The following is a 27208-nucleotide window of genomic DNA, read 5'->3' on the forward strand; positions in this document are numbered from 1 at the left end:
AAGTTGAAGTTACTCAATGTTTTTTCCACATTTCTCAAAAATTACATTTCTGTTCTGACTCACACGCCCACATAACGTACGTTGTTATCTATTACACAACTGTCAGATCCAGAATCAGTGCTTCTCTCCAAACAGAGCTCGAGAGTGAGGAAACCACTGGGATTGTGCAATAGGGCAAGTTGACAGTGAAACAGCACAGCAACAAGCAGACAAAGAGCCAACAAAGTGAGGAAAGACTCCCCAACTTTGGATTAACACGGTCGTCTCTTTTCCAGAAAGAGCTGGCGTTATTTAGTTGTAGAAACAGGAGAGTTTAACTGAGCACATTTGTTACAGCACTGCAGCAGTGTTGTGAGCAGGGTGACCTGCCTCGATAAATCAACCAGCAGCGACAAATTTAATTTCAAGGAGAAATATTGCTGCTTGGGAGAGGAGATACCAACGCCTTTAAGGACCAGAGGAGGTACAGTACAAAGAGAGACAGAGTGAGACAGAGTGTTAACAAGGGCACCAAAGCCATGGAGGAGAGAGAAAACTACAGCAACCTGCAGGAGTTCACAGAGGAGCCGAGCCCTAGAGGGAACAGGCTCATTCTCCAACACAACGGTATTGTTTGTTTATGTGACAAAGATATTGAGAGATTGTAAGAGCCAGTGGTGAAATATCATCTACACATAAGTACATCAGGTACTGTGACAATTCTGAAATACTTTACTTTTCCTCTTTGTAGTGTCAAGTCTACTTCACTTGCCTACATTTCATAGGGAAAATGGTGTACGTATTGTCCTCAATAACAGCGGTGAAAGAAGTATTCAGATTATTTACTGAAGTAAAAGTAGCAATACCTGTGTACGTATGTAAAAATACCACATTTAAAGTGAAGGTCATGCATTCAATTTGTACTTAAGGAAATGTACAGTCTATGTAAAGTAAAAAAGTAACTCACTAAGCAGGCAACATGGGCTTTATCGGTGTTACACAATCATATATTCAACTATTGAATTACTATCACTAATCTATGCTAGCAGCATTTTAATGTCCGAGGTGGTTGAGGTGGAGCTGATTCTATTTTATACTCTGTTGTGTGGTTTAATACTGTACAACATCTGGTACATTTACTCAACTATAATTTCACTTTACTTGAGTATTTCTACTTTAACTTACTTTATACTTTAACTCCACAACATTTGAGAGGGGAATATTGGAATTTCTACTTTACTACATTTATATGACATTTTTAGCTACTAGTAACTCTACAGATTTTTTCATATTATTGAATATGATGTTGTAAAACAAAACAATATACAATAGATACAATCTGCTCTACCTGAACAATATAGTATAAGATAAGTAAGATGCTGCCTCATGAATACTTTTTCAGTTGATGGTTAAAGTGCATTTCGCTGATTATATTTCTGTACTTTTACTAAAAATGCGATTTTGAATGCAGTACTTTTACTTGTAATTAGAGTATTTTTACAGAGTGCCATTGATACTTTTACTCAGTAAAGGATCTGAATGTTTTGCCACTGCTGAATATGTCTACATGCATATTTTGTTTTTCATTTGTGGCAGCAAAAGACAAATATAGTATCCACTTGACCTAACTTTCAGCAGACTTACAGTGCTATCTTTTGGGAATAGTAAAACCTATGAAGCTAAATTCTGGTCAAACGGTTCTGCTCTACAATCTCTTTTTACTCAACGGCTGCACTCTGGGCTTCACCACAGGATTTAAAATGTTTTGTGTCTAATCAGGCTCCCAGGGACTGAAGCGGGGCGTTGAGTGTTTGAGGAGCCGGGCTGGTCTCCTGATGCTTATTGGCTTTTTGGCCTCCATTTGCGCCAACATCATACTCACTGTGCTCTGTAAGTATAAACAACCTGCCCTCCAGTCTGAGTATGTATATCAGCCTGGCTGTCTCTCTCTCTGTGAGACTCCCTCTCGCTGATTATTCTCTTTTTATATCGGCTCAGTGTGCTTTTGGACACCTATAATTGGCAATAACAAAGATAAAGCGCTCCCCTCAGTCCGGTGAGGGTCATGTAATAGAAAAAGCACAAAAGTCCATAATTGTGAAATATTTCTCCTGCAGGGCCAACAGGCTCTGGCAGCTCAGCCTGATAATGTGCTTGTGAGGACACACTCATTTAAAACAAACACCACTGGGGATGTACATGCTTGATCTATTACCACCAGACACACACACACACACACACACACACACACACACACACACACACACACACACACACACACACATTCATAGAGAGACACAGAAGCTATTGAGTACACATTTTAGTATCTGAAAATGATGACTTGCAACAACAGGAGATAAAAAGAAACATCTAATACTTTCTATTCCAACATATTGTAAGAATAATGATTTCATTCTACCTTATGAATAATATATAAGAAGCAAACATTATGTACTGTATCGTGACAAATCAGCCAATATTCCGAGCAGTTAAATGTAACTATTGTAGGTCAGGTCATCTGGTAGAATAAATGTTTTCACTTTACTTATAGGTAGACTCTTTATTTGCTTTGTTAGCTGCACAGTAAACAACATCTGCCACACAAAACAAATGCAGCACAGTTTTAAAATACTGTTCATGGGTATATCACTGTGTTTTTGTGTAGTCTACGTGTTAGCCACATTTAACATCACTGCAGCACCTGAATGTGTTTTACATCAGCAGGTTTTCCAGGAAATGGTAATATACGTCATTCGTTTTTTATCAAGGATTACTCATTATTATTTAAAAAAACGCAAACTCTGATATGAAGAATTAAGCACAGCAAAACGTTACTTACAGTTAATAAAGGTAAAACACTATAAAAGGACACTGAGTGGCTTGACTCTCTTTTCCTCTGAACCTGATCAGTGACAATACTTTTTTATCAAGTTTCCTCCTGAGATGATGCCTGTCCCTCTGACAGAAATAAAAGCCACATAAATACATATCTATTATCTATATTAATGACTTATATCAATTATTGTTCTTAGAAAACATTACAGAAACATGTTTTTAATAGGCAAAGTGGAAGTGGCGCCATAAACGGAGGAAACACAAATGTGTAAAAATATCTGGCAATGAAGCCAAAGAAAGTTCATATTGTAAATTATCGTTTTTTTTTTACAGCCGCAAGGGAGCTCATATAAACTCAATTATCTCCAGTAACAGCAGCAGTAAAATCAGAGAGTCACAGACTGTACAGAGGAGATTCATGTTTGCAGAGGGAGAAATCAGTAGTGGGTGAAAACACAACAATATGACGATTGCATACGTTGTTAGTCGGGCTTTTGTTGGTGGCAATGTCAGTCCACCACTTTGGTCCTGACTGAAATCTATCTATCTATCTATCCATCTATCCTTCCTTCTTTCCATCCATCCATCCATTATTCCTTCCTTCCTTCCTTGTCAGTGATTGGCAGGCTGGTGCCAGGTGCCCCCCTGGAGTCCTCATCTCTGGGTTTGAAACTGAACTCGGCACAGAGACGTTACATCCAGCTGTGTGAGGACTACAGCGCTCTGGGACGGAGCTGTTCAAAGACAGGTGGCGGGATGTCGATCAAACGTGCACACAATCTTCATTTCCTGTTGTCCTTAATTTACTGTTAACCCTCATCCTTTTTCATATCTGGCACTCTTTATCTCGCCAATAGTTAAGCAGTGCAGGGAGTGTCCTGAAGGATGGCTTCATGTCGGGGATCAGTGTTACCACTTCAGCAATGACAAGCTGGACTGGCTGAGGAGCAGAGATAGCTGTGCAGCTATGGGCAGTCATCTTACCATACTGCACACCATGGAACAGCATGTGAGTGTGTGTGAGTGTGTGTGTGTGTGTGTGTGTGTGTGTGTGTGTGTGTGTCGGGGTAAAGTCAGCAAACTTTATAGACAGAAATTAACTCCTCTATATTGTTCTGATTAAACCATAGACTGTATAAAAAGATTAAACCTCTACTCAGGACTGTGTGTCTACAGACTGTGCTTGACTGACACAAGAGTGATTCCCCTTTTCGCTCTGTTGGGGCGAGACAAAGTGAACCTTTATCAGCCTTTGTATACATTGAGGTTAGTGACCCTATGCAACAGGCCTTTTTCACAGCAGACATTTTGAATTTTCATATAGTAGGAAAAGAACAGTTGTAGATAATGAAATTGATGATGGCTGAATTACATTTAGCTGCTTCAGTTTCAGGGTCCTGGTATCGTACATGCTGGCTCACTGTCATCATGACTTACTGGGACACGTGAATAGAGTGGAGCCATTATTTATGTTGTTAGTAACACTTTTGTTATTATGACTATGTGTGTTTAGTTTACTGTAAATAAAGATCCTTCCAAGTACATATATAATAAGAAAGTGAGTGTTTGAGTTTGTGTTTTAGCACATTATTAAGACATTTTGTTTGGTCTTCCCTTCTAAATATAGGACTGTCAAAGTGTTAAGACATGGTCTTAGAGTTAAGATTTTTTAAAAAATGGGTATGGGTTAAGGATTTAGGCTTTGGCACTAAGGAGTGCATTATGTCAATGATGTGTGTGTGTTTGTGTTTGTTTACTTTCAGGACGCTCTGGAAGAAGAAGCCAAGAAAATGGACGGATTTGATTACCACTTCTGGATCGGCCTGTCTGACTTAGAGAAGGAAGGAGACTGGAGATGGGTGGACAACACAACATTGCAAATCAAGTAGGCCTACGATCTGATTTAATATTTAATGCAGTAAATAATTTATTAGCTTATGTTTCATATTAAAGTTCAATGACACCGAATAAACTGTCCAGGAAGAACCTAAACCATCCAAAGCAAAATAAGCTGCCTGTTTTACCTGACCTATAGATACAAAATAATATGAATGTGAATATAAATAAAATAACATAACAGTCTTGTATCAAAACCTCAGATAAGAGAGTTCAAAAATGTCATGAATGAATCACAGGCTTGGGCGAGGTGAGCTTGTTTTTCACGTTCGTCAGAAATGTTCACAGTTGTTATTTATAGCTTACCCTATCAATCCATGTTTCCTCCTCTCTCCATCTGTCACAGATACTGGGATCCGTGGAGCTCAGAGCCAAATAACCATCAGTCAGGAGGGGAACATGGAGAGGATTGTGCCACCTTAGACAGCCACGCAAAGACATGGTTTGATGTTCCTTGTGAAAACATTTATAAACGGATCTGCCAGATGGATGTCATTCAGCTCAACTGAATCCCAATACTACTGAAAATACTGCAAAACTGGGAGGTCTGGAACTCAACACATGGTTGTGAGAGAGAAAAAGTAATGATTACAGGATAACAGGAAACTAATCGCATGACCAAAAGGTCATTCTTGACACACAACATATGATATTATTTTTATTTTTTACTGAAGGCATGGTTGCTGAAAATCTGTTGAATTGAGATAAAACATATTGGGGGGAATTAAAAGAAAATATACATTGGAGTATTGCACAACTTTTAGATAGAGAGGAATTTCAATATTTGACAATGACATCAGCTAGCCCAACATTTTTTGGAGTGTGCCAATTTACAATTAATGAGCCTATTGTTGAATTCAGCTTTGAATGTCAGGCTATCCGGTCTCACGTTAGATAAAGGTCTTCATGTTGCAAAGCTGAATGCCATGAAGGCTGTCACTGTGTTCTAGAAATGTGGGCCTCTGCTGTTAATCTTTGGAAGAGATTTGTTAAAATTCTCAAGTAAACTCAGCTGCAAAATTATTTCAGAAATATCACTGTGTATTTAGTTTTCAGGTTGTTTTCCCTTTAAAGGTGCCTGATAAGAGAGTGGGAGCGTTTTCATTGCCTCTCAACGGCTCTCAACATGGTGAGGCATTAAGTCGGCGGAACATAGTAAACGGTGCTAACAGCACTAACAGTACAAACTACGGCAGAGCTAACAGTGTTTTAGGGGGAACGGCAGTGTGGGTGCTACTCAACGGTGTCGGTCGATTACGCTATCAGTGAGCAGTACAGAGCGGCAGCTGTGAGCTAGCCAATGGGGAACGCTCACGTGCACAAATATTTACTAAAAGCATGCAAAGTGTTGTGGAAATAACCTTCAACTGAGTTTTCAGGTACTCCAAGACAATAATGCTTTTTAATAATATATTTTCAATGTCAATGTAACACCCTGGATTCAATAGAGTTCAATGCACTAATAGATTTACTGGGCATCAATAATACAGCAAGCCGATGGCCGGTTCATGAAGCAGCTCACTAACGTCAGAGTATAAACACATGTATAGACTTCAATATCACCTCTTTTTGTGTATGCATCAGTTCAATACATTATTGTATCAATAGCCCTTTTCCTTTAATCATATTTTGAGTTGCTTTTCACAACACAACACTGTCTTATAGCGTCTCTAAGTTCTTGGTCAAACTGACTGAAAAGGAGCTTCTCACAGAGAATGTATTCGAATCTAAATCTCTGCTGGCCTCAGTCTGTTGGCTGACCAGCACACACTCACAGAGAAGTAGCTCAGGCCACTGGTAGAACATTGCAAATAGACACTAACGAATATAAGCAATGAAAGCCAAAAGTAAAAGTTAAAAAATACAATTTGTTACTGAAATTTAATACATTGATTGATATGCATTATAACAAAAACACGAGATAAAACTGGACAAACATTAGATGAATGCAGGCAGGTGATGTAAGACAAGTAATCTTCAGAAAAATACACCACAATGGCTGGCACAGCAATGTCAAAAAAGCAAGGAGAAGCTTGGATTAAAACTCTATATCTTTACAGCTAATAGTTGTTTGTCACTATGTTAATGCTTGAAATGTTGTATTTGTTCCTCTAAGATCAATAATAATAGCTTTCCTGCACTATGTTAGACTTTTGAGACAAAATTGATGTCAATAAAATTGTCTGTTGTTTAATTAATTTTGTATCTTGTGTCTACCTTTTTTCTGTCTATGACATCCACATTTCCACACATCTCACATACAGGGTAACCAGTTGAAATCTCTTCGTTGATGTACCTGCATCCTCCCACTGTATTGAAAAAAGCTTAGCTTGTGACAACTTAAAATTAAGTCTACTTGTCTTGACCCCCTGTCACGTGTTATGGCCTTAGCGTGGACATGAGTTGTGCGAGTTCAAGGATTTTAAAATATTTCACTTTACAGACAAGAGACAATACTGAAGACAAATGCCCTCCCCTGAATCGTTTTGTGACCCCCTCAGATGTATCTTGGTAGTCCTGACCTCCAGTTTGTTCACCGCCGCTGAGCAACGTATTGATCTCGACTGTTCCCAGTGTAAATCAGATCACCGCTAGATGGCGCTGTTCTCCCGGATCCGCTGTTGCAGATGCTGATTGACAGCAGCACTTGTCCCGCCTACTTCGCTTTTACCGTCCAATCAACGTTTACGTTGCTTTGTTGTCGTACGTGTGCTAACAGCGGAACTGAACAATCGAGAGGGAGGCTGTCTGCTAGAAACCAACACAACAAGGTACATTTGGACAGACACTGTCTTATTTAACACTTTTGCGGAAGCATGTGTTTGCGTATTTTACTTCCCAGTTACTTACGAAGTGTAGTGGTATGATTTAAATCACTAGAAAGGCTTAAAGTGAACTGAGGCCTAGCGTCAACGGATAAGTGACGCCTTCGGTTGGTTAGCCGTTAGCAACCGAGCTAGCGTGACACATTGAGACTGAATAATAGCTAACATACATTTCAATGAGAACGCATAGCTTTAAAACAAAGTCGTACACTGAACGATACTATATACGTTTTGTACATTCATCACTTCATCTGTCTTGTGCATTAATGTCTGTTGTCAGGGTTATTGGTTAGCTGTAACGATAGCCGGGTGAGCGGTGTTAAGCTAGCGTGTAAACGGGAGTGAGTTTGGCTGGTTAAATATCTTAAAACACAAGGTTTCGGTTGAAAGTTGACGTGTGATTTTTAGATGCTCTCGTGAAACTGTAAAGAGTGTCTATGTGCCAGTGTCATCCCGCAGTCTATTACTGTCTAAGACTTCAAAATAATTCCGTTATCACAGTCACTACCAAGGATGGAGTGTTTGTAAACACGTGTTCACGTAATTCTGTGTATTTGTTGTTTTTGTGTATATTTAGTTATTTATATAAATTTTTACTCAGTATAAATGCTGTTGACTCTTCCCTTTGTGAGCAACAGAAACCTGACAATATCAGTCTTTAAAATCCATTACATTAGAGCTGAAATTACTCGTGGATTCAGTCAACAGTCAATTAACAATCACTGACAAATAATTCCCGATTATCTGAGGTATTGCAACTTTTCTTGGCTAAACTGAATTTTTTAATTAAATCTACTTATGTCTTAGATTGTTAATTGGATTAGGCTAAACAACCAATTTGAAGACATCCCCTTGACCTCTATAAAACTAATGTTTTTGACACTTTTCTAGCTGATTATTTAGTGCTCAATAAAACAATGGAAGAGACAATTGACTGCTTAATCAATAATGAAAATGATTGTTGGTTTTCAGCCTTGTTATCGGCTCATTCTTCACACTTAAATTACACAATAATATAATTTAAACTCAAAGTGTTTTGTGTTGTAATGACACATACTGTATAATGGCCATGTTTTCCTTTCTAAAACAAATCTATAAATAAGTAACCAAGACTTTCTGACTGACACTACTGCTCCTTTGCATTTTTGGCTTTTTTTATACCTCAGTGCTGTCAACAGCTGTAGCCAGAGGTCGACAGGTTGTCACTCGATCATATCTGTACGTCCGTCTGTTTATCCATCGGTCTATCCGTCAATCCTTCCGCCCGTCAGTTCATCCATCCATTCATCCGTCAGTCCCTCAGTGCCATTCTCATGAACACAGTATCTCAGGGACACCAAGAGGTTTTTTCAAATTTGGCTCAAATGTCCACTTCAATTTGATTTTGGCCATAACTCAAGAATTCATATGTTAATATGATGAAACGGTGAAGTGATGTCATTTTAGACAGTAAACTGCAGCGTGTCTTGTTTGAGGAGGCATACGTACTCTAATGAGATTGGCCACAAACGTTATCCCGGCACGGTCTAATATGTAGTCATTCAGTGTTTGGAGAATGTTTCTCCTACTTCTTTGTCTTGCCACCATTTCTGCTCTGCTTCAGAAACTCTTAGCCTCTCAAAAGTCCTCCTTCCTACTCCTGACACCTTTAGCGCTAAGATGCTTTGTGAATATCTTTTGATCTTTACCGGGATCTTGTCGTACATGTAAGGGGAAATTCTTTACAAATTACAAATTATCTTAGAATTTCGCCAATAGGAGCAACTTTTTGTTTTAGGAAGCTTCCTGAATACAGCCCCAGGTCATCTTATGTAGACTTTCTCATCAGCAGAACAGCACACATCGGTCCGTATATCTCTTAAAACACAGCTATAGATTTCACCAAGTTGCACTTCGTTTCAATAAAAGTGTTAGAAGTGTTTTTTAGTTATCTTCAGAGCCATTTAAGGTCCACTTTGGTCCACTTGTTTGAGAATATGCTCTTTACACCCCACATTTAGATGTGCATGTGTGCATCTAAGTGCATCAGATTCAGGATGATACAATATATCGGCCCTCTCTGCACTCACTGACTGTGATGAATACAAACCAGTCCGACTAGTCTGAGCTCAGCAGTTGGTATCCAGACTCTCTGTTGCCTTAATTTTAGGGAATAGCCTCAGGTAATAAAAACAGTCTGATGCAATTGCAATAGTTTTATCATGCATAAGTAAAACTAATCTTCTTCTGTGTCCCAAGACGTGTCTGCTGGGATTAAGATATTTTAAAATATCCCATCAAAGTCAACAGGACAGCTTCTCAGATTGAAATATTGAATTGGAAGCCACGCACAAATGGATTCAGACATCCTGCTCATGCTATTTTTTGTTAAATATTTTTTACTATAAAGCTTGTGGATTACAAAGGCTGAGTCTGGCCAAAAGTAAAGAATCGGGGAATGGTCTTGTACGCTTTTAGTTTTTTTGCTTGTTTTTCGGGATTCACTTTCTGGAGACCAAGGCTACATCCACACTAATACTTTTCATAACGATCTACGTCCACACAGGCATTTCAGGACAGTTTTTAAAATGATTTCCGTTCATGCTAGCATGCGTGAAAATGACTATTCACGTACACTGGGCATTTGGGTGTAAACAGGAAGCTGGAACGCCCTCGTAGACGGAGATCGTTTAAGTTTTAATACCCCAGTTTTAATCAGAAACATAATCGTGTGGATGTAGCCTAAATATCTGCTGGAGACACAGGCAGATTCCTGTCAGCTAATTATTCTGGTGTTGTCCAAAGTGCATTTGCATCGTGTATGCAGAGAATTGGTTTTGATGAATAAACATGTCCCGTTCCTTGCATTCATTACCCTTGTTGCCTGCATTGGTGCGACCCAGTGCAGCTACTCCTCCACTGTCTGAGTAGCTCCTCGGGTAAATTGAGGGTTACGTGTGCTTCGGTGCTTGGCTGCTGTGCATGACAAAGAGACCTACATCCTGTGGAGTCCTAGTGTTCATCGATAGAGCTTTGCAATGGTGTTTATGGCAGACTGTGATACGGTGTCCCTCAGAGCCGTTTTTCAGATGGCAGAGCCAAGGCAGCAACAGAAATGCAATTTCCTTGATTTTTATCTGAACATTCCTCACAACTCTGCTGCTCTTATGCGTCTCTCTGTAGTACTTCTTGTCTAACCTGCTCACCTCTTCGTCTCCTGTGTCCTTTGGCGTCAGATGGAGGTGGAGCAGCTCCTGTCTCTGTCAGGCCCAGCACTGGCCCAGGCTGTCAGCACTCTGCTGGAGACCCCGGGCCTCTACGTCTTCTCTGACATCCTGGAGCTGCCTAATGTCAGAGAGGTAAACACACTCTCGCACTTTATCTTCCTCAACCTTTGTGTCTTTAGGGACCTTTTCAGACCTGGCATGAAAACAAGCCATCTTAATCACAACGAGACAGTTAATCTCAGAGGTGTTCATTTATCCAGGACGCATTGAGAATCTGATCAACCAAACCACAATCAAACGGGTCAGTGATGCAGGTGGCCACATAGTTAGCGTCGCATCAACACACCGGTGTTTTCTAACCACATTGGTCCACGTTCATCCTCTATGCATGTGGACATGTCTGTACATTTGTGCATCAATGATGTAATCAAAGTCATGACTCGCCTCCCAATCAACACATCTAGAAATAGAGTTCCTGAGCGAGATGCTGCTATCAGTTTCAAAAAGTGCATTACCAAAATATTGCTTATGTTGTATGACAAATTTGCATGATCATATGTAGTAAACACCCTATTCTGGAAGTGAAATGCTGTTAAAGTAGAATAAGATGGTGCTGCATTCTTTAAGAAAGGCCCTGAAAAGGATGGTGACAAATTCAGACATGGGGGGGATATTTACTAAGAATTTCTGTCCCTTTCTATACACTGAACAGTTCAATTGCAGTTGTTGTTTTTTTTCTGTGCATGTAAAAGGGACGAACAAGCACAGCTTCAACACACAGCTTGACCTCTCGGTTTTCCTCAGTGGTTTTCTGCTTCAATATGTGCTCAGCTATTTGTTTACTCGGAGGACTTTTAAAGTTAAAAATCTCCCACGATCATATATTTTAGCTCAATATTATTAATCTGTTGTTGAGCTGATAACATTGGCTATTTATAATATGTATTCCTATACAGTCTTCCTCTTGGGGGATGATGCATGTCTTCTTTTCAATTTCAATATCAGGTTCTAGATAAATAATAAATAGAAAATAGCAGTTCCGCAAAATGTTGCGCCCCTGGAGGTAACTGTAACAAGTGAAGCCTTTTTACAGAATAGTAGAACAAATACATTATAGTCGATAGTCTTGCAGAAAGACAGGACAGGCATCAGCTGATGTCAGCCATAAGGACACTCTATGAAAGTGGTTCCTCTGTTCACTGGAGACAGATCAGACCAAAAGACGCCCACCGAGAGAAGAGCAGCACGGATGACCAAAACACACTCCATTGTGCCTTGTGCACCAGTTTAAAACCCACCGTTTTGATGGGCCTCGCATCCTGGTTAGTTATTGAAAGTAAATGTTTTTTTTAAACCGTCGATGTGGACAGACAATCACTTGTAACCCGGCGTACTAGCAGCACGGTGTCATGTCACACCGCCACACAATCCTGCACTTATCGCCGCGCCGCCTAATGTGGTTGCAGCCGTACTCTCAAAGAGTCTCAGCAAGACTCAAATTGCAGTTGCACAGTTTTTGCGGAGAGAGTCTCATTACCTCTGTGTTCTGCCACCTCATTTTTTCTTTCCCCTCATCTTCCTTCTACGCCACAGATGGAGAATGGCCCTCATGCACCAATGTACCAGCTCCTCAACCTCTTTGCCTATGGAACCTACTGCGACTACAAAGGTATTGCTGTGGCAGCACAGTGTAAATAAGTAATAGGGCGTCCCTGCGACTCTTTTATTATTAGCCGTATTTTCTTTGTTACCCCGACACACGCTTTAAACGCCCTCGACTGAGGCAGGTTATTCACAGACCAAAATGACTGGTGTGCTTTTATCTGTTTGGCCAACATTTTGTATTAAGTGTTCTGATTGGCTGATGATTGTGTGTGTTGCAGCAGTGCTGGCACAAATGGACAGTAAACTAATCTTTTGTGACTTAATTTGCCGTCTGTGTAATGCGTCGAGAAGCTTCAACGAGAAGCGGAATGTTAATTATGTCTAATTTTATGCCGAACATCAACCAATAGCCTGGAAAGAAAATGTAGCCTACTTTATTGTTCCCTTCCCTTTGGAGTCACGCCGACAGGAAGCACATTGACTTTCAGAGAGCTGTGTAGTGAAGCCCGTAGAGGATCTGTCAGAGCCGCCTTCTCGGAGGGTGTGAGTCCTGTCACCAGGGGAGCAAGGCAGCAGGAGACACAGACGCTGGGGACCAACTTCCTCCCGACTTCCTCCCGACTATGTTCTCCGGCTGCTTAAAGAGCCCCACACCTACCTGAGTGTCCCCGTATAACATTATACTTCAAAGTAATAAGTAGTGCCTCGATTGTGTGCGACTGTTTGACCCTCAGCAAGCGACGCTTCCACACTACTCTGATGCATTTGTCCCCGTTGTGTCTCTCTTTTTTTAATATTCCATGTTTCTTGTGTGCTGCTGTAGAGAGAGCAGCCTCTCTTCCAGAGTTGACCCCCGCTCAGAGAAATAAACTCCGCCACCTCTCCATCATCAGCCTGGCATCCAACCTCAAGGTACTGGTTCATTCTTTTCACTTTGCAGTTTTCACAGGGAGGTGCAGATTAATTGTGTAATGTTGTGTTTGCCTCACAAATATAATTCCTGCAGCCACCTTATTGCTGTAGGCTTCACAAAGCGAGATGGTAATGCGATGTTAATAATTCTGCTGTTAATTATGGCACGTAATCCTCATTATTCTAAATGTTTGTGTTAGGTTGGTTGTGACAAATCATGAAAAACCCGCGTGTTAAAAGTTAACGTTTAAGATGGGGTGAATACAGGGGGTGTTTTCCCCAAGGACAGAGTTGTAGCAGCAGGAGTGAGTCTTTTGTGAGCACACACACTAAATTTACTTAAATGTGTTGACGTTTTAAAAGATGATATTCATGACGAAACTTACATTTCCAGTTTCTTCAAAGGAATCCTATCCATGCATGTAATGTTAAAAGAGCTGTATTTCACATTCAGGCTGTTATTATACATACTAATACTATACATGACAACTAAAAACTCTGGTGCTGCACAATATTATCAGTTCGAAGCAAATCATTATGAGTTGCCCAGAGAACATGATGGGGAGAGGGCAGACAGGAGCAGCAGCAGCAGCTCGTGAGAAGTGCTGCTGTGCAAGAAAAAAATCAAAATGTAGAAGTGCCGGTAGCCTGCTGCGTATTGGTGAGTGAGTACCTGCCCACGCCGAGCTCTGAATACGTGTAATAACTACTATCTTTTTTTTCAAGATGTATCTTCCAAATTTATTTCACAAATATGTGTTTCCTTGCATATCCCTACCAAATGATCGCGTTTGCAGTGTTGCGTTACTGTGCGAAGTTTCAGGACGTTTCCCCTTCATGAATGATGATCCTGAATCTGTGATCAGCATTTATAGTTGATCTACCCTGTGCTTGTTGTGGTTGTTGTGCTGACATCATGAAGTGTAAAGTTTCCTTTATGCTTTACTCACAAGTGTGTGAATTGACCTGCATATGAAGCAAAGAAGCATGTTAACAGGTTTTAGTAGAAACACAAAATACAAGTATGAACCTGAAAATGAACTCGACACGTCCCCTTTAAACTTGTGGCTGTTTTAAATCGGCTAATTTAGAATTTCAGAAACCAACAAGCCTTTCAGTCTCAAGCTTCTCAAGGAGGAGTTACCAGCACAGCCACTACTGCTCATGTCACTTTAGACTTCTAACCCCTCCCTCCGTGTGCACGATGAAGTATTTAATGTTCTTTTATTAAGGCATCTCTCACTCGCACCTTCCAACCGTACTGCACATCACCTGCCCTTTTCTTTCTCTGCTCCTGATAAATAATTGATTCATTATTCTCACCAGCTCTTAATAAACGTAATCTCACTTTCTTCGACCGTTGCTCCTTTCACTCCTGCCCCTGTTTTTCTCCTGAATATGTCACTGCTTTCCCCCGCATGTAGGCGTGACCTCTCTAATTGCCCGGTGAAGGATTGCTAAATTCCAAACCCTCCTTTCACCTTTCTCTGGCAGTGACATTTAGACAAATAGGCTATTTTACTGCAACATTTTTTTGTAATTTTCCATCAAACCATTAAAGTGGAATCAAATGATCTGCCTTTGTAGCTTCGTTAAAAAAAGAAGAGAATATGTAAAGTCTCTTCGTGTCTTTTTTTCCCCTCAGTGCCTGCCGTACTCGCTGCTTCTGCAGCAGCTCGAGCTGAAGAATGTGAGGGAGCTGGAGGACCTGCTGATAGATGCCGTGTACTGCGATATCATCCAGGGCAAACTGGACCAGAGGAACCAGCAGGTGGAGGTAGACTGCAGCGTGGGTCGTGACCTCGGCCCCAACGAGCTGCCAAACATAGTCAACACGCTGCAGGAGTGGTCAGTATCCCCTCAATGTGTCTGTGCTTATTTATGTCTGTTCTCAGCTTCCTAACTCCCTCCGTGCCCTTCTCTCCTCTCTCAGGTGCACAGGTTGTGAGGCGGTGCTGTGTGGTATTGAGGAGCAGGTCTCGAGGGCAAACCAATACAGAGAGAGCCAGTTAAAAGTTAAAGTCCAAGTGGAAACAGAGGTTAGTCTCCCCCCCCCCAGACAATCCAGTAAATGTGACTCTTCCCTCTTCAGCATCTTTGTTTTTATGCTTCCAGCCACTTGCGGTCTTTAAGTTTTCCTTCTGACTGCATATTTCCTTTTTTTTGCATTTAGTTTGAGGGTAAGCTCAAACAGCAACGTGTTCATAAACACATTCAATTATAAACATGCTGCTGTGGGAATTCCTCCACAAACCTGAGTATTGTTATACGACCGGTGTTACTGTAATATGATTACATTCCCCAGGAATGAGTAGTGTAAGGGATTACAATCTCCAAATCAGTCATTATTTTGCAGTTATTACTCAAAGTAGTGCTGCGTTACTGCGATTTCTCTTTTGTGCCAAGTAAGATTATGTTGCGTCACGCCGCAGGTCAGTATGCATCTTTGCATCACGTCGAGGTGAACTTTCAGTCAAATATCGCCTCGGGCACATCAGGGAGAGGAAGAGACAGTTTAATATTTTGCACCCTCAGTTAAAATTGAAATACTGAAGGCCAAGAGCAAAGGTGGTAGGTAGGCGCACGGACCGCGTGGCATCGCCACCTTCTATTTTGGCTCATGTATCTGCAGCAGAGTAACGTGAATGGCTGGGTGAAGGAGAATGTCGATCAGCAGGTTGGGTGATTTCAATTATTTTCTCAGCCAGTCACATCACTGGTCTCATAGTTTGGTGACTGGACGTCTCCTTTGTAAACAAGCAGAATAGCGAGTTATGACCGACCAGTGGGATAGCGAAAGTAATGTAGTATTATAACAAGTAACATAACTAATTACTTTTGATAGCAATATGTAATATGACTCCGTCTTCACTTTTACTCCAGGTCTCAAACCTACAGAAAACGTTAAAGGCCAGCGCTGCCTCTCCGTCGTCAGGCCCCGCCCCCGCTGGAGCCGCCTCCAATCAGGACGCAGATCAGCCGGCAGAGCCACGAGACCCCGCCTCCTCTCAGGAGCCGCGACAACCGGGCAAAAAAAGTTCAAAGGTGAAAGGGTGAGTACTGTGTTGCAACCTTTTGTATTGGTTGGCTGCGTGCACAAAAATGCATGCATGAATGATGTGCTCTGCATGTTATGGCTTTTTAAACAAAAGGAACCAGCGAGAGTTTGCATATAAATTGCATTCATAAAGCATGAACAAAAAAAAATCAGAAAATAGAACGATAAAAAGTTTGGCCATGTAGAATAATTTGCTGAAATGATGTTTTATTCAGAATTGTGGTTGCTGGTAAATCAATGTTGTTGTTTTTTCAGTAAGAAATTCTGTTTATGCCTGCAAGTCACACAATTGAACAAAAAAAGCTGCATGTTGAGTTTTTTCCCCATTAAGTTTCTTTTATTGCAGCTTTTGTTTTGTGAAACACTTTCGTTCTGTGGTTATTGAAAAGAGCTTTATAAATACAAATGTACCTAGTTATGAGCAGAGCACTACAAAGACTACTTCAGACACTAAATGAACGCCGTTAGTCCAGTGTTCTTGTAGAGAGAGGAAGTTAATTCAACACAGAACCGCCGTGTTTCTATTTTTTTTCAATGAACATTAAAAAGCCAGCTGCCGTTGTAAGTGGTTTGTCTGCGTGTGAACGTGTGTCTGCATGAAGTAGCTTTATTATCGCATCAGTGTTGTGCAGCAGTGTTCTAACCCTGCTTTCAGGGGCTCTCTTCCTGCTCCGCTTCCATGAGGCCCAATTACCGATGGCTAATTTCACATCTGTCCTGGATTGTAAAATGTCACTGGATATACAGATGCCCCACGTGTTCTCCTTCTGAAAGAACCGTCTTCCCCCCCCGTCCCCCCCCCCCCGTCCCCCCTCCAGTCATCAACAGAGACGCTCCGCTCGTCTGCTGTTTATGTTGTTGCCGCCGCAAACAGAAAGCGGTGATTATTTTCTGGCTGCCTGTCATATTTTGATGAAGCGTAGAGCGCTATAATTTTCATCACTCAGCACTGCACTTCATTCAAAATGAAGATCCACTTGAAATCCAAATTAATGATAGCTTAACCTCAATCCTCGAATTAAAAAAGAGTTTTGACACCATTTCTTTATAAAGCTATTTAAAGGACAGGACTGATAGTGCAGCTGTTATTATTAGAAATAGCTTCTTTGCACAAATTATTTTTAATTGTTGAAATAGAAAATCCACTGAGATCAATTGCGATGCAGATATGTTAGATTTGTTATCACAAAGACACTGTTGCACCGAGGTTGCATCAGTAATATGCTGGTTTAGTAGTGCAAGTGGAAAAGTAAACATGTAAATCATTACAGTGTTTTGATAAATCCTAAACAAAGTGCCAATGCAGTGTTTCATACTGGTTCTCCCCTTTCAGGCTGCGTGGCAGTGGGAAGATCTGGTCCAAGTCCAACTGAGAACAAGAGACAGAGATGTGGAGACAAGGCACTGATGGACACTATCACTGATTAACAGACACGTGGACATGTTGACGGACAAACGGATGTTCATGGTCTCACACACAATATTCACAGTAAAACCAGGAAGCTTCATGGGAACGTTTCTCGTCACCAAATCTCACCTTGATGGATTCAGAAACACACCGGCTGATGGAAAATGACAGGTGTGACATCAACTCTTCAGTGTATCCAAACACACACACACACACACGTGTCACTTGTAATACAGTACATGAAGACGGAGCAGTCTGCAGCAGGAGTCAGTTGCCTTTGACCAGAAGCAGGATCAGTGTATTTGATGTGTATGTGTGTATCTCTATTGGTTTAAACAAATGTTCTTCTTTGGGTTTAGATTGATTCTATGTTGCTTTGTATTTTTTTTTTCTCTCTGCTGAGTTGAGACGTGTATAAAATCAGAATATAAATTGTCGGGAAATAAAACGAAGCCGTGTACTTACATACCCTGTCTCTCTCATTAATGTCACTGTCAACGTCTTTTATTAAATGCACTTCAAAGTGCATCTCTGGAGGGTGCACCGCTAAATGTTAACTCGCAGAAGGGGGTTACTCGTTAGGAGGTCAAGCCATTAATTAGGGCATGTCCCTAAAGAGACTAATGTATTATAGAGCTGAGGCTTCCCCTGTGCGCAACCAGCATGGCTACACACACACACAAAGCACATTCATATTTCATGTGCGTATGTTTTGCCCAGAGCTTCTGTTTCAAAGTCAAAATTGCCTGTTGGAATTGCTAGCCACCCTTGTACCTCCATCACGCAGTCAGAACTGCCTTCATCGTGCCCGTCTCTCACTCTTGTGATTCTGTTTTCTCTAATTCTCCGCTCTCCATCCTGCGTGACATTAATGGTAGCAATTATCTGACCAGCATCAGCAGTGAGAGGGGAATAGACGACAGGGAAATTATGGTCCTGCTTCATTTAACCCTGCATATTTCTCTACAAAATCCGCCCCACCTCTATAAATAGTGGCGTTAATTCCAGCCGGTGTGATTGAGCTTCATTGGTTCACAGATTGAAGCTGTGATTTCTAACAGCTGTTCACCTCTCACGTGTTTGGTAGTGACAGAGGGTGAGCTGGCCCACGTGTCGCGTTGAGAGAACGTGGCAGTTGAGTCGTGTGTGTTTATTATAAAGCATGTGAGCGATGACTCGGCATATGTGAGTTCACACCTAACTTCTGCGTTAGTGTTTGTTGTTTGTCTGCCGCCGTTACAGATTTCTGCAGCGTCTGCTGGTACAGTATGTGTCTCATCACTAGACGGTCATTAAAATTTCAGAGTGGAACAAAGGCAATCAATTAGTTTGATTGATCAGTAAAATGCCCAGAGGAGATGGAAACAGTAGCTGGTGGAGAATCTCAATGGACGCGAATGGCACTTCTCCTCTGGAGCCTGCCTTGATTTTATTGACATTCGTTTGAAAAACTGTACACAGAGGGAATTCTTGCTTTGCATGCTGTTAATCTTTCTGAAGCGAGAGGAACCCATATGAGGTGAGGAGATAAGGAAAAGCTTCAGACACAAGCGGCCGCCTTATTCTTCGCCCCCCTTCTTCGACATGATTGGCACATGCAGTACTTTTTAATGCCAAGCCCATGGACTAAATGTTCACTTCAGGGAGAAAAAGATTAGGATACAGCGGTAGCTATTAAAAAGCACATTGTAAGCTTTGTCCTTCCCATAAAGCATTGCAGATCACACAGCTCCCAGGGGAATTCATTCAACATGCATAGAAATAAACAGATAGACGCGGAGCTAAAATGCCAGTGTTGAGTCTTTATTGAACTTCCATGGTACAGAAAGACCACATTTCTACAGGAATGCTACTAAAATTCACAAGACTAGATATCTGGAGGGTAGCACGAGCCACGCATGATGTCACCAGCACTATGTCTGTGGTGGGAATATGTGTAAGTGTGTGTGGGGGGGGGGGGTATATGTCTCAAAGCTGCTTAGAAAAGTTGGCAAACACAAACTGACATTTGGCTTTGAAAGGTTCGATGAGACATCACTCACTGATAGATAAAATAGACATTTATAAATAATAGATTTGAAGATATACTCTCTCACAGGTTGTTCTTACTGTGTACATGCAGATTCATTGGCGAGACAGAAATGATGCTCCTTGATGTACTGCTTTCCTTTGGTGCACCCAAGACAGTTGATATACGGGGACTTGAAAAGTGATACGAAGGGAAATTACAGTGGTTTTGTCTTCCAGATTGAGATACTTGGCTGTCAGGTGGGGGAAAGGAATCCTCTTCGTGGTAACATCAGTCCTTTGATCACACGTACAGTTCACAGATGCTCATTTCCATGACAACATAAATCTGTCTTTGTTGCGCACCATCCAAAACCTTTTGGGAATCATTGGTTTTCAACACTAATGCCTCTATCCATTCCCGCTCTGAATATTTTATCTCCGCCACTGGAAGCACTATATGCTTAACACACCTCTAACACAGTCCAGCAGGAACAGAGGGTGCTCACAAAGGCTCGACAAAGAGGTGAACGTCAGCCAGATAATTAACAAAACAAATCATGGGAAAAAACTAAAAGAACACATTCTCCTCTACACACTGCAGAGGGGAAAAGCCACACTATTTGCATTCCAGGCGCCCAAAGCGGGGAATAAACAGCAGTTTTTGGAGCGTGACATGTTAAACACATTGCCTGTTGGCTACAGCCGTGACAAACAGCTTTGTGAAATACCCCGTTCAGTGTTTGGAGATGCTGAGAATGGCTTTTTAACCATTTGCGAACCAGATACAAGCCTGCTGAACTAAACTGAATTTGAGTGTCATTTCAAGAAAGAACAGTCCGCTGGATTAGAATGAATACTGAACAGCTTCAAGAGTGCAGCCGAATCACTGGAAACGGTTGCGGAGGCACAGGTAATACATTTCAGATGTAATGGGATGTTGCAGGTCTGCTAAACTGGTTGTTTGTGAATTAGTCATGGCGGGTCGAAGCGCAGAACAGTTGGTTGGCTTGGCAGAGCTCGGGGCCATACAGGGGATGGAAAACAGGGAGCAGGTTACAATGACGCATGAGCCACATGAAATAAATTTATACCAAGCACAGAGGAAGTAAGGAAGGAAGGGAGGAGGGAGCAGCAGGGAGATGTGTTTGGGTTTTCAGACCTCAGGGAAGCCCAGGAGTTTTGTGATGGCTGGATACCTGGGAAACCTGGATTCATTTCACAGTTTCAGAGAAGATAAGCGGTGCTGCGGGCACACCCTCTGGTCACGTTGATGTTCCTCTTCAGGCCCGCAAGCAATGTTTACCATATGGAAAAACAGTCACCTCAGAGGTTCACAACTGGGATCCTGACACAGCAAGAGACAGAGAGAAGAAGAGTGAGAGAAAACAAAAGAGACAAAAAGGAGAAGGGGAGGGTTGTGGGGAAGCTTTGGGAACTCTGAGGATGGGAGAAGAGGGAGCAGAGAAGAGGAGCAGGGAGGCCTGAAGCTGGAAAATTGGTGTACACCCAAACGGAAAGCTGCATCGCAGGGGACTGAGAGGGCGGCGAGGAGAAGAGGCGGAAGAGAAGGAGGAAGAGGAGGACGGTGGAGGAAAAGCTTATGGGGGGGGAGGAAGTAAGGAAGGGAGTATAGCACTATAATTATCCTGATTGAGATTAACTTTGAATACCCTCAAATAAAAGCTTCATTTCATGGACGACGGCTGGGGCCCACTATGACTCATCCGTAGAGGGAGTTTAACACACTGATACATCTTACAGCAGTACCAACACTCCAGGCCTGAATACTCCTCAGAGAGTACCACTACTGCCCATTTATACTCCATGTACATCCTTTTAAAACAAGAGAAGTAATAATGCTGCTGGACACACACATACACAAAGAAGCAAACTTGAATCTAGAGGTGCACAGAAACTCAAACATGCACATCGGACTCATAGACTTAAGACACACACACTCGAGACTGTGCAGAGCTGGTGAGGCGACTCATTACCTCTCCCTGTCGGTGAAGGAGGAGGAGGTGCTGTGCAACGTCTGCCGGCTGTCCTCCGAAGCGAGGGAGCGAGGGAGCGCGAGGGAGAGTGGGGGGGCCACGCCACGGGAAAGAGGGGGTGGATGCTGGAAACAGCTGCGATCGTAACTGGGAGACAGAGATGACACAGATGGGGAAGATGAGGAGAGTGGATGGAGGGAGGAGAGAAATTGGGGGAGACTCGTGGAATAGGGATGGAGGGGGAAATAGAAGAGAAATGCAGACGGAAGGATGGAAAAAGAAAAAGATGTGAATTATAGAAAAAAGAGACCAAGAAGAAGAGGGACAGGAATAGAAGCCAAGATTAAATGACTCAAAGAAAGTTGGAGTTTTAGAGAGACAGATAACGGAGGAAGAAGGTTAGGGAGGAAGAGACAGGGAGCAGGAAATTATAGAGAAGGGTGGAATTAAGGGAGACGGACAGAGACACAGATAAAAACAGCAGAATAAAGAGAAAAGACAGAGGGGGGAGAGACAGAGAAACAGAGTCAGAGACCATCAAGAACAGCCGAGACATTTAGCATCAGCGAACACATTACTCTGCCACTGTGTGAGAGAATTAGTGCACTCATCGGACTCATTAAAACGCTGTCAGCTGAGGGTAGAGGGAGGGGGAGAAATGGGGGAAGGAGACCGGCACTGTGGGATGGCGGAGAGAGGGAGTCAGGAGGGGTGAGGTGAGGAAAGGATGCAACAAGGTTAAGGAATGGACAGAGGGGTGACGCATCACAGAGGTGGCGTGCCATTACTTCAGTGAGGAAGGTGACAACAGAGAGCCACAAGTTCACACTCTTAAGAATACTTAGACGCACAACAAAGCTGTTCTTGCAGCCATAAAAGCTGCACCCTCATCTTCCCTCAGTAACACGTGTTCTGGCTGACTCCTCTCTCCCTACATGCACATGCACACACGCACACACGCACACACACACACACACACACACACACACATCGTCACGCTTGATAACATTAGCCACACTCACGATTTTAGGGCTGGGAAAATCACTGAGCACATATGCCGCTCTTCCATAATCATAATGAACTGGACGGTGGCCAATTTCCACTATAGGCTATCATTTCAGTCCATCTGTACCCCCTCTCCCGTTCATGTCGCGGCACTCTCTCCTTCTAACACATGGCGTTATTTACACATTTATGACACTGAAGCACTAGCCAGTCTATAGAGAAGGGCCGCTGCCATGTCTCCAGCCTCGAATCTCAGCAATTCTCACTTTTGTAGGGCCACTTTGGATCCACCAGCATCGTGGGGCTTTCCTCCACGGCGGGGGCCGCTGAAGTAAGTTATCGAAACAACAGCGAAGGCAAGTCTCCGGAACAGAGAGAAAAGGGGGTTTATCGTGTATCAGCTCACAGCAAGCTGGAGGATTATCTGTGGATCAGCAGTAGGACTGGCAGTGCTGGGAGAGATAGGAGACTGGTGAGGGAGATAAGAGGTGTACCAGCTGTGCAAAGACAGGCAGCGTTAGAGCAAGGCGAGGTGATAACTGGAACTAAGCGAAGAACCTGTAGGAAGAAGGGAAATACAGGTATTCAGAGACAGAAAAAAACAACCTGGGGGGGGGTGAAGGGAAAGGAGGGCCAAGTGGGAGGAGGGAGTGATGGTTAGAATGAGAGCAAGCGGAGATAATGTAGGAGTGTGGGAGCAAAACAGATTTTAAAGGAACAATTTATTTTTCTCCTTGCCTGTCGTGCTATTTATCAGTCTATATTGTTAATAAAAATAGTTCCTACTTGAAACCGCTCACAACAAGGTCTGTGGATTATCTGCGTCACATTTCTCAGAGAGAGACATTACTGTTGAGTTTTTCAAATGTATTATATTTTGATATATACCATTATAGAGAGAAGGCAGACATCTCTACGGCTGATACCTCTAAAACTAGGCAGCTCACACCAAAAACAATCTAGATTGAGAAATAGCAAAACAAGTAAGAGGAAAAATGTGAACTTTCCCTTTAAGAGTATGAAAACATGATGTGAAGGAGAGCTAATTTTATGGATTCAGGCAATGAAATGAAAAAGTCATGTTGCAATAGATCTGTGGGTAAGATGAGCAGACACGAGAATTACAGTAAGGAGGAGAGTAAAAGTATAACTGGGTGAGAAAAGATGGACAGAAAAAAGAGTGTGAGATGTGTGAAGAGATGGAGAGAGGAGTCCCAGTGGTCAAATGAACTAGGTGTTATTGGTTTGATCAGCAAAGCGTGGAAGTGCTCCACTACATCGCATAGATGACTCCCCATTTACAGCTAATGACCATGTGTGCAGCAAGCTCTTCCTTACGAGGCCTGAAAAGGTAACGTACACAGAACCCCCACCTTGCCTTACAATGCTCCAGGAGGCCATTGCTATTGCTCAAGCCTGTAAAGCAACAGATCTGTTTTTGTTTCCAGTTCCATCCTACTGGTTATAGAGAATGTTTAATCATTGCAACTCTAATGGAACCAAATGACACAACTGTGCCAACTGTGACTGTCAGGAACACAAGTGTTGTTAATAAAGTCGTTAGTTAGCTATTACTCAGCTCTCACTTGAGGGAGGAATACGTAGACACATTACGTAATCGTGGAGGCGCATGACAGACATGACAGACAGACCAACGTGCACTTGCAAACACATCTGCAACTATCAAAGTCTCATCTGGCCTCTTCCTAAATCCCTACACATCTGGCACAATTCATTAATGTTTATCTTGACCCATCAGTGGGTAGAAAGGGGCAAGTCTCCAATTTTCCAGTACAAAATAACAAATTCTAAACTCTTTAAGCTCCATTTTTCAAAACAGGGTATACTTCAATCTCTCAACAGTTCTGCAGAGCCTTAACTAATCTCCAAATCAGCTGTTCCCAAAACATTTTACCACTCAAAACTAAGCTATGTCTACCTGTGACTCCTCTTTAGTGTTTGGATGTCTCTACGGATTCTAATCAAGTCAAGAAAAGAGTGATTAGTCCCCTTAAGATCGTTTGAATACTAAAGAAGTACAATTATCACGCAATTAACAAGATGAAAAGCAACAAATTCGACCAGATTGAAAAGCACCTAATCTAACCTCATTCTCTCGGTCTTAAAGTACCCAATTTAGAAATACAAAATGCCGTAATATTAAGGGAGACATCTTGTGTTGAAGCTCAAACTGGACTGCACCTCGCTGTGTGTGTTCTTTGAATGATACATTTTCTAATCCACATATTTACTATGAAAAAAACCCTTTGAATCAGGAGAACCAGAGCTGCTCTCTTACTACCGAGGAGAGGTGTCTCATACAGGGAAAGATTACTAATCATTCACTCTTATTCAGCAATGCCCATGTCATATTTATGTGGACACATGGACACACACACACACACACAATATTTTGGAGATTCCTACCAGAGTTTGGCTGTAATGATGACTGCCGTCAGGATGAGCAGCGAGGAGATGGTCACGGTGACGTAGAACTGAGGGTCCACTGTAACACACACACACACTCGTGCAATTACCAATCTCAGACCATGACCATGGATAATTGTATCCAGAACAGAAGAAGAGACCAATAAAGCCAGCTGAAACATGATATTGAATGTGCGAGACGCCGTCCTCCAACTACAACACAAATCCGGTGACGTCTTGTATCTTGCATTGTGACAGCGGCCAATTCCTCCTGTGAGTGATGAGAACTTTATTAGGCATCCCCCGCCACAGACACAGCCGGCAGCACACAGCAGCCCTCACACTGGTGACAGCTAATTCCCTGGAGGACTTGCGGTATGTGTGTGTGTGTGTGTGTGTGTGTTCACATGGGCTTCAGCTCATGGCTATCTTTATTTAGAAATCCTTCATGTGCATCTCCTGATGCCCACCTTCCTCAGGCTCCGTCTCCTCCGCCGCCGTCCCTCCGTCCTCCACTCCCTCCAGGTCCTTAGACTCCAGCGGTGCCTCCTCTCGGGGCTGCATGCTTGCAGGCCAGTTTGACTTGGTGCTGCTGGCCTCCTGCTGATTCCCATGCTGGTGCAGGGGGTCAGTTTCCTGGCTGGAAAGGAAGTGATAGGTCTCATCCTCCAGAGGCTGCGTGGGACCCCAGACCACCGCCCACAGAGGGGTGGGTGTGACCTGGGCTGTGACGGACAGCTGGACCGACAGGGCGTCCGCCTGCTCCTCGCCCTCACTATTGTCACGGTTACAGGTGGAGGGCTGTGTCACCAGAGCAACCAGGAGGATGGAGACGAGGCAGCGGAGGGCAGTCAGTCGTGCGACAGGAGAGATGGAGCTGGAAGGGAAGTGGAGGAGAAACAATGAGAGGTGGTGGAGTGACAGAGAAGTTATCTAAGAAAATGTATTGTCCACAGGCGTCCTGCACGACCTCATCAGCTCAGACATTGATTCTTATGCCGGCCATCACTCAGAATGACATTTTATGCATCAGCACCACATACATCGCTCCTTCACCTCAGGTACTATCATCTTACCATCTCTCCATCGCTTCGCTCTGTTCACTGAGACTCCGCTCCTCCGATCATCTCTCTCTGTAAGATAGGACAGAGGGGCAAGAGAGGGAGAGAGAGAGAGAGGGAGAGGAGGAGGGTCCAGCTTTTTTTCTTCTTTTATGTTGCCAGATAAAAAACATGTAGACACCAGAGTATTGGCAGAAAGCCAACTCTGTCATCTTTAAAAAATAAAAAAAGCATTCAGACTCCCCTGGGCTTTTAAATGATACGCTCAATTATGCGCCACATGTTCGAACAGAATCCACATCTGCATTCAAAAAACACCCAGAAGTACATACTCATTGTCCGTTCTGCTCTCTCACACACATTTACAGTGCACACACCTGAGCACAGCACATTAATCACCATTAGAAGCGTCATGCATGGAGCCAATACTCTTATGTGGCACTTTGTGTGGAGAAAGGCAACTTCCTATCAAGAACTGCTGCCTAAATGCCACAGAAATGTCACTTAAGAGACACACGAGCACACCGGGAGACGAACACAAACACACACGCACTCCGACACATATCAGTTATCATGCCTACCTTTGGCAGTGAAGAGAGGGAATGAGAGAGGGAGACAGAGGGAAAGGGGGAGATACAGAGAGCAACTGAGAAAAAAAAAGCATCGGTTGCCTTAGCGACTGAGACATGTAGAGTCTGCTCGAGTAAGAGAGGGGAGAGAGAGAGAGCGATGTAGGGAGGGAAAGAGACTGTGGGAGAGAGATTTAAATGCTAATTATGTCTTTAAAAAAAAAAAACTGGTTCAATTAAATGGACGCAGAGGAAAAGAAATTAATTTGACGAGGCGAAAAGAAATGATACCGAGAACGATACTGGTAAGCTCATTTTAGAGGCGGGAGGTTAACAAAAAAACTCTTCAATTATGTTTACAAAAACAGACAAGGACACCCCAGAGAGCAAGAGACAGAAATACAGACAGCAAAGAGGA

The 27208-nt window shown here is 42.6% G+C and overlaps 3 protein-coding genes across 4 annotated transcripts; 2 read left to right on the forward strand and 1 right to left on the reverse strand.

The window, feature by feature from the left end:
* The first annotated feature begins 114 nt into the window (after positions 1-114).
* On the forward strand, positions 115-6908 carry LOC116386519 (C-type lectin domain family 4 member E-like). The gene is made up of 6 exons (XM_031852818.1): positions 115-606; positions 1759-1869; positions 3431-3562; positions 3672-3823; positions 4578-4699; positions 5057-6908. The coding sequence occupies exons 1-6, from the start codon at positions 519-521 to the stop codon at positions 5217-5219; spliced, it is 768 nt and encodes a 255-aa protein (XP_031708678.1). The 5' UTR covers positions 115-518; the 3' UTR covers positions 5220-6908.
* A 491-nt stretch (positions 6909-7399) lies between these two features.
* On the forward strand, positions 7400-18190 carry cops7a (COP9 constitutive photomorphogenic homolog subunit 7A). Its single transcript, XM_031852812.1, has 8 exons — positions 7400-7481; positions 10751-10873; positions 12335-12410; positions 13170-13258; positions 14904-15106; positions 15192-15297; positions 16142-16311; positions 17650-18190. Exons 2-8 carry the CDS (start codon positions 10751-10753, stop codon positions 17687-17689), a joined length of 807 nt encoding a protein of 268 aa, XP_031708672.1. The 5' UTR covers positions 7400-7481; the 3' UTR covers positions 17690-18190.
* Positions 18191-19486: 1296 nt separating this feature from the next.
* Positions 19487-26829, reverse strand: pianp (PILR alpha associated neural protein). 2 transcript variants are annotated; one of them, XM_031852808.1, is made up of 6 exons: positions 26803-26829; positions 26237-26293; positions 25631-26037; positions 25161-25431; positions 21729-21875; positions 19487-21079 (listed from the first exon to the last, which is right to left on the reverse strand). In XM_031852808.1, the coding sequence occupies exons 2-6, from the start codon at positions 26245-26247 to the stop codon at positions 21058-21060; spliced, it is 858 nt and encodes a 285-aa protein (XP_031708668.1). In that variant the 5' UTR covers positions 26248-26293; positions 26803-26829; the 3' UTR covers positions 19487-21057. The 2 variants fall into 2 exon arrangements, with proteins under 2 accessions (XP_031708668.1, XP_031708669.1); XM_031852809.1 differs by having other exon boundaries at positions 19488-21079; positions 25161-25239.
* Between the last annotated feature and the right edge of the window lie 379 nt (positions 26830-27208).

This window comes from Anarrhichthys ocellatus, unplaced genomic scaffold (assembly GCF_004355925.1).
Source record: "Anarrhichthys ocellatus isolate YVR2014 unplaced genomic scaffold, GSC_Weel_1.0 scaffold13, whole genome shotgun sequence".
Lineage (NCBI taxonomy): Eukaryota > Metazoa > Chordata > Actinopteri > Perciformes > Anarhichadidae > Anarrhichthys > Anarrhichthys ocellatus.

Bases quoted from the DNA above. Each gene is read 5' to 3' on its own strand.
- LOC116386519 (XM_031852818.1), top strand. From the start codon at position 519: ATGGAGGAGAGAGAAAACTACAGCAACCTGCAGGAGTTCACAGAGGAG. The intron at 607-1,758 runs GTATTGTTTGTT...GTGTCTAATCAG, and splicing joins GCTCATTCTCCAACACAACG to GCTCCCAGGGACTGAAGCGG. The intron at 4,700-5,056 runs GTAGGCCTACGA...CATCTGTCACAG, and splicing joins AACACAACATTGCAAATCAA to ATACTGGGATCCGTGGAGCT.
- pianp (XM_031852808.1), bottom strand. The intron at 21,876-25,160 runs GTAGGAATCTCC...TCTGTCTCCCAG, and splicing joins ATCATTACAGCCAAACTCTG to TTACGATCGCAGCTGTTTCC. The intron at 21,080-21,728 runs GTAATGAGTCGC...TTGCTGTGTCAG, and splicing joins TCCTTCACCGACAGGGAGAG to GATCCCAGTTGTGAACCTCT.
- cops7a (XM_031852812.1), top strand. From the start codon at position 10,751: ATGGAGGTGGAGCAGCTCCTGTCTCTGTCAGGCCCAGCACTGGCCCAG. The intron at 12,411-13,169 runs GTATTGCTGTGG...GTGCTGCTGTAG, and splicing joins AACCTACTGCGACTACAAAG to AGAGAGCAGCCTCTCTTCCA. The intron at 16,312-17,649 runs GTGAGTACTGTG...CTCCCCTTTCAG, and splicing joins AAAAGTTCAAAGGTGAAAGG to GCTGCGTGGCAGTGGGAAGA.